Source organism: Tyto alba, unplaced genomic scaffold (genome assembly GCF_018691265.1).
Source record: "Tyto alba isolate M040663 unplaced genomic scaffold, T.alba_DEE_v4.0 Super-Scaffold_5, whole genome shotgun sequence".
Lineage (NCBI taxonomy): Eukaryota > Metazoa > Chordata > Aves > Strigiformes > Tytonidae > Tyto > Tyto alba.
This window is the reverse complement of record NW_024881326.1, coordinates 16,526,078-16,538,689: the sequence shown is the minus strand read 5'-3', so window position 1 is coordinate 16,538,689 and position 12,612 is coordinate 16,526,078. Positions and strand designations below refer to the sequence as shown.

Below are 12,612 nucleotides of genomic sequence, written 5' to 3'. Positions count from 1 at the left end.
AGCTATTTGGTTCAACTGTTTGGGATTCAGCAACACAGGGGTAAATGTTAAAAATGGGAGAAAATAAATTAGGGAAAAAGATCTAAATGTAGCACATTCTGGTATTAAAATAAATATTTAATTACATTGAGATAAAATTATAATTTTTCAAGAGAAACTAAGTAAACTTTTCTCAGAATGTGGTTGCACTTTCTCATGGTAAAAGATGTTATAGGTGTGATCATATTCCTGTTTTCCTCTGATTTTTTTCTACTCAAGAGCCTCAAGTGAGCCAAATAACTGCTGCCCAGGCAGAACATTTCTATAACTACCCATGACAGGAAGGTTCATAGTACACTCTTCTGTGTCACTACATGAGGTGGGCAACAGGCAAAATATGTTCTTCTCTCATTAAAATCCCTGCAATAAGTTGTATCTAGTTAGACAGACATCCAATATGAATTTATATGTTAATTTTTCTGCACATCTTCTAGAACAACTAAACAGTAATATTTGTTCATCCTCTCTAGAGAAAGGTTTACATCACATATGCATGATTTATATAATAGTAGGGAATGGAAGTGACAGTTATGTATGCATTGAAGAGATTTTTTCTTCCTTTACAGCAATGATATGGGTAATGGAGGAAGAATTACCTGTGTAGGCATAGTGTACCAAAGCTTTCAGAGCATCAGGGTCTACTCCCTCCATCTTGATCTCCTCTTGTTTTGCTTCACGCACATCATTAGTAAACATTGCAGCAAAATAATCAGACACTGCACTGAGAACCAACCTTGAAATAAAAGCATTTTAGGAAGACTGAAGATTACTTCATAATCTCAATCGCAAGCCTGAAATTCAGTATTACCATATAATAAATTGTGTATGCAATAGGAACATTATCTGTAGCATAGGAATCAAATCTTATTGCAGTGAGAAATAAAGAAAAAAGGGTAACTAGTAATAAATTTTCTCCCATAGTGCTTGTTTGGGCAGATTTTCTTTACTGATTTTGCTATAGTTTGACAGCAGCAAGAAGGGAATATAGATAATATCAATGGTTCATGTTTGAAATTCATTCTACTTGAAATACGGAATATGAAACGTTGATCACATCATTTTGTTCCATTCTTAGTTGTTGTCCTAATTACAGTAATTGTTCATTCATAACTAAACAGATTAGGCATAAATGGACCTAATATTTAGAAATTTCAAGTTTTGAAGCCATGTAAATGATACTGGAAAATGTACCTGTGAGCTGGGATCTTTTGGTCTCCAACTATAAGAAGAACATCACACAGCTGCTTCTGCTGCAGATAATTTTCCATTTTGCGGAAAGTTTGCTCTGCATGGTTTGTAGACTGGAAATACTCATCTGAGCCATTGGTGTTCATTCCAAGCAGTGAGCTGCTAGTTGTTGACAGCCTGCAAGGAAGAACGGCAGTGTGATGAATGTAGCATTTTAAATGCTGATTACTTTTTTCGTATAATTTTTGTTCAAATGGCTATACAGAAATCATAGAGTCTGGTTTGGGTTGGAAGGGACCTTAAAGCCCATCCAGTGCCACCCCCCCTGCCCCAGGCAGGGCCCCCTTCCCCCAGCCCAGGGTGCTCCCAGCCCCGTCCAACCTGGCCTTGAACCCTTCCAGGGAGGGGGCAGCCACAGCTGCTCTGGGCACCCTGGGCCAGCGCCTCACCCCCCGCACAGGGAGGGATTTCTGCCTTACATCTCATCTAAATCTCCCCTCCTTCGGTTTAAAACCATTACCCCTCATCCTACCCCCACCCCACCCCACCCACACTCCCCCCCCCCCCCCCCCCCCCCCCCCGATAAAGGGTCCCTCCCCACCTTCCCAGTCCCCCCTTTAAGCACTGGAAGGCCACTCTAAGGTCTCCCCGGAGCCTTCTCTTCTCCAGGCTGAACCCCCCCAACTCTCTCAGCCTGTCCCCATAGGGGAGGTGCTCCAGCCCCCGAGCATCTTCTTGGCCTTCTCTGGACGACTTCCAACAGGACTATGTCCTTAATGTTTAAAATTCTAAAACTCTTTTGATCCTGGTCTTATCATGCCTCTTCCATTTTTTCCTGTTTGGTATCTGCAAGTTTTCTTTTATAAGGCTGCACATAAACTGTAGTTTACACCGGTTAACTGTAGTAAATAGTGATACTGAGTTTTCTACTTCCGATCAGGTTTCTGTCAATGATGCACTATTTGGACAGCATTGACATGATAAATGCAGCCTCCTGATCATTCACAAGTAGAATACATAAAAAAAAAAAAAAAAAAAAAAACAAAACCAAAAAACAACCAACCAACCCCAAACTATTTTCCTGTAATACTAATATCTAGAATATCTAGTGGTATGAAATTTTGGATATTACATGGTTTTAGGTCTGATTTCTCTTTCTCTTCATACTTTGTACATTAAATTACATTACAAAATAGGAATGAATCAGAGGACAATTTGAGAAGGACCATATAATTCTGGACAGATTACCAAACTAAAAGCTAATGAAATCAGTACATTATATCAAGCCTTTAGAATCTAAATGCAAATAATAAAGACAAATTGATTTATCTGCCTTTTCATGGAAATGTACAGTATAAATGTATTCCTCCCACTACAGAATTCTGTTAGCTGTCTCAATTATAAATACCCATACTGTTTTTTAAGGTATCGTTACTTACTGTCTTTTAACGTGGGTTGTGTTGCAGATTGAAACACCTTTTTGTTTTTTTCTTAGAAAAATATTTATTTTTATGTTCATCTGTTTTTGGTGAAATAGTAATGCATTTGTTGACATATTTGTATGTCATATCTTGAAAATGCTGCAATCTTCAACACTATTTTAATTACAGATTTTTTTAGAAAACATTTTCTCAGTTTAGCATATTATTAAAATGTAAAGCACCTGGTTTTTAAATTTCCAAGCCCAGCTAGCAAATAATGGCAGCTGGTTGACTAAATTTACTGGTTGTCTTTCATACTGTTAATACATATTCATAAATTATTAGGAGAGAGAAAATCTTTTCATGAAATTAACATATTACATTCAGCAGAATATTGGATTGCATTCACAATTGAACATCTAGTTCAGAAAATATAAAAATAAAAATTAGTAAATCAGGTTCAATCAGTAATATTATCAGAAAATAGACATAAGTTAGATCATACATTTTCAAAGATCATACCTCATTAATAGTTAATCAGAATTCAAGGGAAATAATTAGAAATCAAATTATAATGTAATATTGAACTGAAACACAGTAGAGTTTTCCATCCCCTCTGCAATACAAGAAAGTGACTGTACATCAGTGCTTTTCAGAATGGCATAGAACAAAATCACAGTTGGCATGGTTATTGTGTGTCTAGGTTTTTCCAGGCATATCTCTTCTTTCCATCTGAAAACCTATCATTATGAAGTTTTCAGGATTTCTGTACTGTATTTATAGATGTACCACAGCTCACTTGGAATATAGCATCTTTAGGCACTGGAACCTTCAAGATCCCCAGTGTATTTGATGCCTTTCAGATGTACCAGAGTTCAATGCATTCATTCAGGCCTGGCTCTGCCATACTCACTGGATATGTAAGGTCATTTAAGGTCTCAGAGACACACTATTTCTGGTATAACTGAGGTATGTCAGCCCTGAGGTGTATGTATGCATCCCCTGAGAAACAGCAGACCCGATGCAGCTGAAATCCTCAGGTGCACTGCGCATGTGCACAGTATCTGCATGTGTGTTTCTGTCTGGGCAATCTCAGATTATACTACTAATTCCAAACCCATTAGTATATACCAAGTCAGTGCAATAAACTCTCTAGCTTCCTTTTGAAGCTCTTTATTACAATTTCAAATGCATTTTCTTATATATATATATTTTTAAGGGGCAAATCAGGTTCACCTATAATGTGTATTGTAGTTTACTTCTTACAGAAATTAATTTGTTCCATTGAGTTTAATGACTATATTTTTTTATTTGTTTTCCTTCAGTGCTTCATTGAAAATGAAGAAGCTGCAAAATTGGATTATATGCTCATTAGTTTTGCATCAGCTACTTGTTGCCAAATTTATCCTCTGTAACATTCATGTTTTGCTATTTACCTCTTAAGCTTTCTTTAACATTTTCCAGAAATTATTTTTTCAGAAATATCTTTTTTCAGATTCATTATATCCACTCTAAGTATTATATTTAGGTATGTATTCCATTGCACTTATCCTTGATGTTTGCAGAAATCCACTAAGATCATACTCAACCATCTCTATTGCAAATGCACAGTACTAGTTTCTTGAAATAAATAATTTCCCATAGTGTGTATGTATTTGTGGGTAGAGCAATCATTTTTGAGCTGCAAATATTTAGAAAGGGTCTTAAAGTCCAATAATTTCCTTCAGTCCTGGGTACTGTTTTCACATATTTTGTAGAGTGACCTTTAACTACAACAGAAATAACACTAACATCATTAATTATTTCAAAGACTAAGGTCTTCAGAGCCTGAAAAATACTGGAAGCAAAAAAAAAGTGTTCCATTAACTTTGTTAATACTAATATTATAATTGCTGGTTTATCTTCATCAGCTGTTTCAAAATGCTGGCTATGTTATATTATGGAAGAGAAAAAATAAATTCAAAGGTAAATGTTTATATTTTTTCCTTAGTGTAAGACTGCCACTGCAGAGAACTCAAATACTGACCTTCAGAATATAGTATTGGGGATCAGTGAATTAAAGACAGAGATTAAAGTATTTTTAAAAAATGAGCCAGTAAAAATATCTTTGAGTCTGATGCCTTTATGTTGAATTATAATAGAGGATGTTGTGGACTGTAATACAAAGATAGGGAAACTAGCTGCAACTGTGCTGGTATGAATGTGTACCTGTCATATCTTGTTCTGTGTGGTATGGGTTAAAAACAGCACATTAAAAGAACTCAAGATTAACGTGAACCTACTCAGGAAGCTTGTAGAAGATGAAGAAATATTTATTTTCTATAAAATGCATACAAATTTGAACAAACAAAACCTGAATATTGAGTAATAAAAGTTTCCAAAAGTGCATTAGCTCTATGATGACCAAGGATTTAGTTTTCTACTCAGTCAGGAGGGAAAATTATCAACAGACTGTTCTAAAGAATCAGAAACCCAAACTGCTTAATGTCATCTTTGCGTTAGCGTTCACTAGGATGCTGAGTTGTGTTAGTACCCCTAGCATTATTAATAATGGCTTAAGAACATTGATTAGTCTAGAGAGAGAATAAATAAATCTATTTAAATGATTCCAAAGTAGTTGAGCTCTATGAATTTCATCTTTGGTAGAGAGCCAAGTGAAATAATTTCAGAATTATCCTGTAAGGAATGGTGAAGGATAGTGAAATTATGGTACCATTTTTTAGAAAGAAACATGAATTTTTGAAACAGACAATATAAACAGAAAACTTGAAAAAATAATCAAAAAGCATTAAGTGTCTAGATGATAACCAGGAGGTAAATACCAGCCAGCATGGCTGTTCAGACCAAATCATGTCATAACAATTTATTTATCTTTTTTTTTACAAGGTAACAAAGATTACTGGCAGAAAAACATGAATTATCAGAAGTCATATTGACTTTTGGACAACTTCTGAGATATTTTCAAAATCATGATAGGATGGCATATTTTAAGTGTAATAAATATAAAAGATATGAATAACTTGTATAACTACACTTGAAATTTATGAGGGATTCACTTTCAAAGGCAGACAACATTCTGAATGTGTTCCAGGCAAATTCTGCTTCTGATGTATTTTTACTACAGAGAAACAGCATTTAATTGTTACATCAATATATAATAGCGAGTCACAAACTTCTTGGGAACAGAGTATAAATTCAGAAAGCCACCTTTACCCTTGTCCTTATTGAAATTTAGGCAAATTTTTACTTTTCAAAGACCTGCTCACACTTGCGTGTCAGTAATTACCTGAATGAAACACAGGCTAAGAAATGACGGTTGAGGTAACAGTTAGATTTTACTGGACCCCAAACAAGCTGTGACTCAAAAATGTTGTGGAGGTAAAATTTCATCTTTTCTTTGGTCAGAATTGATGTGATGAGTTTTGTGATTCATTCCAGGCCTACAATTTTTTAAATTTCTGAATTATGTTAAAATTATTTCCTGTCTTCATAATTTACTCTTCATTAATCAGCACAGCACTCTTCATTACTCAGTATATAAAGAATAAATTCCATTTTCCTCATTATTTAAACAGAACATGATAAAATATAGATGCCATTTATTTGCCATGTCTTTTTTAAAATTCAGTATGTTCTTAAAGTGCCTCATTAAGTGTGCCTATAGCCAAAAACCAGAAAGTAAACCTGATGATAAGGAAGCTTAGAAGCATAATGCATGAAAACCAAGTGGTGGAATACAGTATTTTAATTTTGTTGTTCTTGATAAAGCTATTTTTTCTATTTTTATGGTGACTGCTTCTCTTTTGGATATTTGTTGAATGTACCTATTTAAGCTGTTATGATATTTGTGAAATTCAGTTACTCAAGTAACATTTCAGTTATCAGCGTTACTTACGGATTTTGATTTTGGATCACTGCACCTCTGCACTGTAAATCATACCAGCCATCAGCAGCAAACCTGATACCAGTTAGACAGTAGACATCCAAATGACTTTATCATAGCTGAAAGCACCAATGTGACTTCAGCTCTGTGGTGCACTCAGTGTGCTCTAGCGGTGACAAGGCATGAGACAAAACTGCACCTTCATCAATTCAGTTTTTTTGTGCAGCAATATTTACAATGCAACTCATCATTTTTTTTTTTTTTCCTCTCATTTGTTTCTGCTTATTCGAGAAAACTGCGGTCAGCTCCCACATAGGCAGACTCTCCTATGCCGATGTTTCAGCTCTGAACTTCTGTCTGTTGGACAATGTCATGGGTTGGAGACAGAAATGCTGTTTTCCTACGTGAAATAGTAGGACCGTAGCATCTGTTAGAGACAAGCCACATCAGTTGGCTGAGAAATAAGAAAAATATTTCAATTGGGAAGCCATTTCTGAACACAGATAAAATAATTATAAAGTTGATGCACCTGTACCAATTGCTTGCTGATATAATTATACCGCACCAGTAACTGTCCCAACCTGTGCCTTAAAGTTTCTACTGCAATTGTCTCCTTTATTATTTATTCTTTGTAAAATAGCAGATAAAGATTGTGTTGAAGTTTTTAGGTTATGGGTAAAAAACATTGATCCAAAAGAGTATGGAAAATTGTACTATGTGTTGATGACTGCTGAGGTAGTAATATAAACATGAGGTAGTAACAATGACAGAAAATTATGTAGCAAATGAAGAAATAAGCAGTTGAAACATATAATTATTTAAGTTAACGGACAGACTGTGGCTTCTATCTAAATTGAATGTCCATACTGACAGTTCCTTTAGATCTTGGAGTTCTTGAAACTGCCTATTTTTAATAATTTTTTATTGCTGGTATTAACATAAACCTGTCAGTTTTCTCAGTTGGAGTTAGTTAAAATAACTTTTCCCTTTTGGGATTACAAGTATAAGTGTGCATATCATTAAACACAGGAACTTCAGCATACCACTGAAAATACTGTAGCTGCTTTGGGTTTTGTTCTTCCCCCCAGACATGATAATATACAGATGAATGTCATTATGATTCATATCAGGATAAATTTGAGTTATCATATTTTGAATTTTTCTGTGAGTAGAAAGCACATATTTGGTGGGGTAATTCTACTGGGAAACAGAGGCTGCAACCAAACTGCAAAGCCCCTGAGCACTGTACAGCCCTTTATGCTTTATGTCACCTGTGGCCACATCATGATTTCATATTACAAAGAGGGGTAGATCCAAACATTCTCTCCAGTAAGCTGTTTTCCTTTGGAAATCTCATATTTATTTTGTTAACAGAAGAGGTTAATTATAAAATTATTTTCCAGGCTCACTGCAGTGCAGATTGATCTTATTAGCATGTGTACTCCTGCAGTTATTGATCTTTTGCTGCTAGGGAGAAAGTTTGTTGAAAGCGTCATGCGTTCCTTTACTGGCATCTTGTGTCTATGGTGGTTTTACAGGTGCAATTTGATTTATACAGGTAATTAAGAAACGGGATATTTCTATGTACACAGAAAGTAGTTTCTGTAATCTATTACTGTGTAAAAGAACAGTAAGATCTGGTCCAGATCTTCCCTGGTTGCACTGTTGTACTATGTGAATCATTTTTGTTTAACTACTGAAGACAAACATTTAAAATTTCTCTATTATATAAATGCCTCTTCAAGAGTCATCATCTATGGGATTTTGTTCCTGAGTTTTGGGTCTCAGTTCTGAAAATAACTCAGCAATTTATTGCAGACCCACTCACATATTTCAAGAGATGTTAAATAAGGAGTCAGCTAGCCTCCACTTAAGTCAGAATGATAAGTTGAGAAAGGCCATGGAGCAAGTCCTACTGGCCTCTGTGGCTTTGCAGACAGTGGCCCACAGTGCCTTATCAAAAGGACTTGGGTGGTAGTGCAGCTTTATTGGGTGTAAAATCCACAGCTCTGAGACAGATGTCCAAAGTGTGATATTCATAGGCTGGACAAAGGTTTCTAGTGAGCCAGTGTAAATTGTTGAATTCACTAAAAGGACTGTAGGAGCAAAAGTCAGCAGTTCTTCAGAAATTTGGTGGCCATTGGATTACACAGTATAACTAGGGACTTTATCACAGTAACCTGTTAGTGTTAGAATTTGTAACATAGCAAGAGTTTTCAATTTAAATAATGATTCTCTTCCCAATTCCAACTAATCTGATTATTAAACTTTACCATAAATATTATAATGGCATGACTTAAGGACACTTATTTCCATAGCATGAGATACTTTCTTAAAAATTTGAGCTCTAGCAACACCTATTCATTCTGGAGACCACACAGCCTGTATGTCCATGATTGTTTTATTATAATAGATATATGTCTATATTCTATGATGAAGTGAGTGTCTCAGACAAGTCATTTAAATTGGACCGGACTGGATAAATCTAAATCTTAAATCACCATTCAAGATTATCCTCCAGGAGAGTCAACACTGTATTAATTTACATTATGTAATAAAGAATAATAACTAAGTGAAACATTTCAGATAAAAAGATAGGAGTATGCATATTACCATCTTAAAATTGACCTTTGTTCTGATCATGCTAACTGTAGTGGGGGCTACTTATCTCAAATACCCACGTGCATCTTTTCTCAGATCATAAACAGTGCTTGAGTTCACTTTTTACCTTGTTTGCATGTATATAAAAGCTATCATCTTAGTATTCACAGATAGAAAGTTTTAAAGTAGATATTTTGAGATTACAAGTAACTGCTGAAAATTAGTTCAGAATTAATCAGATGTAAAGTCTGCACGCCATTCCTTTATAACTGCCTTGAGAACTACACAAAGTTAAGCATATGTCATATAGGGATAAGGAAATTAGAAAAATTGAACTACAAAAATTGAATCTTGCCCTGTAACTGGTTCATCAGTAATAAAATCAATTTGCATACACTGTTATCAATGGATGGTTTTGAACTAACTTAAAAGTTTGATTAGAAAATATTAGGGTAAATGCTGATGTTGGAAGCAGCAGCTTCATAGAAACTGAAGACATTAGCCATGGCATTGTTTGTACCAGTGATGATATGGACCTGAAATTATTATTTGCTATGGCAACCAAAAGCCTATCTTTTTCTCTGAACTGGCATGCTTAACCATTAATGTGTTGTTTCAACCATTTCTTGCAGAAAGTATTTCCCTGCATGGTAACATTTTATGTCTGGCATGGTAAATATTGTTGTAAAACTAATTTTTAAACAAAAATTTATTTTAATTAATATTAATTTTTCCTAAGATAAACAAGAAAATCAACACTAAGTCATTGAACATTCAAATTTACCATTCAGGACGTGATATAATGTAAACTATGAGGAATACTTTGTTGTCTTGATTAACACAGACTCCAACAGTACAAGAAGCATTCTGACGTCATCACTGCCATGTGTGATTTCTAATCTAATGTTTATATTACATGATTATGTTGGAGGGAAATTAAAAGTCGTGAGGGAAGAGAATCAGTGCAGCTGACTACTTCTTGCTTAACTTTCTTGTAGCTAGTGATAATATTGTTAGATAATTTAATAGCATCTTTCTAAATAACAAAAAATGATGTGACCAGAAAGCTTGATATAGCACTATCTCAAGCTGTCAAAATGCACAAAATGAAAAGTAATGACTAAATGGACATGAGCTTGTGGTATTTTTATTTAGAGGACATATAAAACAAAATACAAACCAATGGCAAGAAAAGTTTGCTTTAAGTCCAAGCATGACTATTGCCAGATGAAACTAATTAAGTCCATGTTTCTCACTTCATTAAACACCTTTTAGAAAGACTCCTGATGGAGATATTGTGGGGAAGAAGTGAAGACCTACTTTATGCTATCCCCTTTCACTATGGTTGACAAAAGTGGAACAAAGCGGAGCTTGGGAGATATAAGCATAGGAAAAAAATGAATGTGAGGTGGTTCCATCTCCAGTGAACAGAATTTTGAAGAGCCAAAAAGTAACAGTCTCAATAGCAACTATCCTTGCCCCTGTAATGTGAGCTTTGCAGCTAATTGGATACAGATACAGCTGTGAGATTTTAAAAGACATCTTGATTTATGAAAACTCAAGCCATTACCATAGTACCTCAATACATGTTTCTCACTTCTTTTTTGTACTTCATCAAAGGCAAAGAAACTCTATTCATGTGCTTGCCTTGACCATTTATTTTTTGCATGTTTTCCTTTTCTACTTTTATCTGTTTAGAGTCTAACTAAGCAATGACAAGACTTATGTTTCACTTAAACGGGAAAATGTGAAAATCCCCTCTTCAGCTGAAGACACCACTTTAAAATTCACTTCACTATACATGTCACTTCAGCTGAAGGCACCACTTTAAAATTCACTTCACTATACATGTCACTTCCCCAGCCATGTAAAGTTCTACAGACTTCTTCCAAAGTATCTCCTCACATGACTCCGTTGATCTGCTGGATACCTTAGCCAAGTCCAAACACTATTACAATGGAAAAAAAAAAAAAAAAAAAAAAGTGTGATTTTTAACCTATTTAGCCAGTGTGCCCGTCATAATTACAGATTTATTAGAAAAGAGTGAGAGAGAATGTGTATAAAGGTATGGTCAGCCTCACAGATAGAAAGCACACTTGAGAGGTATACTGAAGTTTTCTATTCTATAAGGTTTTGTTAGCTACATATTTTATCTGTGGTCAATTCTTCCCTTTCCTTAATTGGGTAATTATACCCTGAGAGTGTTTCCCTCTGTTATAACCAAATATTTCTATGTGTTCATAGATATAGATATCCTGATACCAAAGCATTCTCCAGCTAGTTGTTATCTTCTGGTTTTCTGTGTCAGAAAACATAACTCAAACCTAGGTCTAGAAAGATATTAAAATAATTTAGCCTGCTGTATTCATATCTGGCTCAATTGAGTGGATTTTCTTTCAAGTCTATACAATAAAGCCAGCACACACTGAATACCTTTCTACATATACTGGAAGGAATTGTTAATGTTATAAATTATGTAGACTACTGTGCTTTATCTCCTGCTCTTATCCTTGGTCACTGATTTTCACTTTTTAAATATCTGATAAATATCTTAGTATTAATTATTATATGCATTTTTGCTAATGTCAGAAATTAATGTCCACTGAACATCTAGTATGCTTGCTCCGAAAAGTAGGTTTTTGTGATAGCAACTTACCATAATGGCTTATTGAGGAAACCTCTATTCATGAGTCCATAGCAACTTTGTAAGATAGAAAGAGAATTGTCTTTACAACCTTTACAGATAGGCTATTAGGTCCACTTTTATTTAACTCTATTTCTGACAATATGTCTTAAGGAAACCTGTGCTCTTGATGCCATTGGTGGTAACTTGGCATTTATCCTGGCAGATAATAGTAATGACTGCTCCAACAAGCCAGGGTTTGTGTCAGTGTCAACTCACTGTAATTGAATTGGAATAAAAAAATGAAATCTAAATAAAAGTAGTATATGAAATCAAAATAAAAATACAGAAAGGCTGAAAAGTACAAGTGGAACTGGTATGAACTGTAGAAAGTATTGCATATAGTATTATTATGGCAGATTTTTTCCTGGAGTGCTTGTATTAATCACTATTGTAGACTGGAGGAAGCCAAAATCACATTATAATGTGATCTTGCAAAAAATAACAGAGCAATTTAATCATGTTTATTCAATAAATTATGTATTACAACTTTTGCTGAGGTTGTAATATAACAATAACTAAATGAAGGATGTGATAATATACTATCATATCTAATCTTAAAAGAAAAAACAAATCTTCCCTTAGATTTGTTTTCCACCTCCTGAAGAAGAAATTGATTAATTAGGTTGCTTGCAACCTGTATTGTTTCAGTGAAAATATGCCACAAAATATGCATTAAGACTATTCACCAGGTTGTGTAGTCTTCATCCTTAGAGGTTTTCGGGAACTGACTGGATAAAGCCCAGAGCAACCTGAGCTGATCTCACAGCTGACCTGGCTTTGAGCAGGGATTGGGC

The 12,612-nt window shown here is 34.8% G+C and overlaps 1 protein-coding gene across 2 annotated transcripts in view; it reads right to left on the bottom strand.

Moving 5' to 3' along the window:
- KLHL4 (kelch like family member 4) overlaps positions 1-12,612 on the bottom strand; it is a 55,975-nt gene that overhangs the window by 20,022 nt on the left and 23,341 nt on the right. For both annotated transcript variants that reach the window (XM_032982742.2, XM_032982741.2), the window contains exons 2-3: positions 1,231-1,404; positions 636-772 (exon numbers count right to left, since the gene is read on the bottom strand). In XM_032982742.2, the coding sequence (XP_032838633.1) occupies positions 636-772; positions 1,231-1,373 (280 nt within the window). In that variant the 5' untranslated portion in view covers positions 1,374-1,404. The remainder of the gene's footprint in view (positions 1-635; positions 773-1,230; positions 1,405-12,612) is intronic.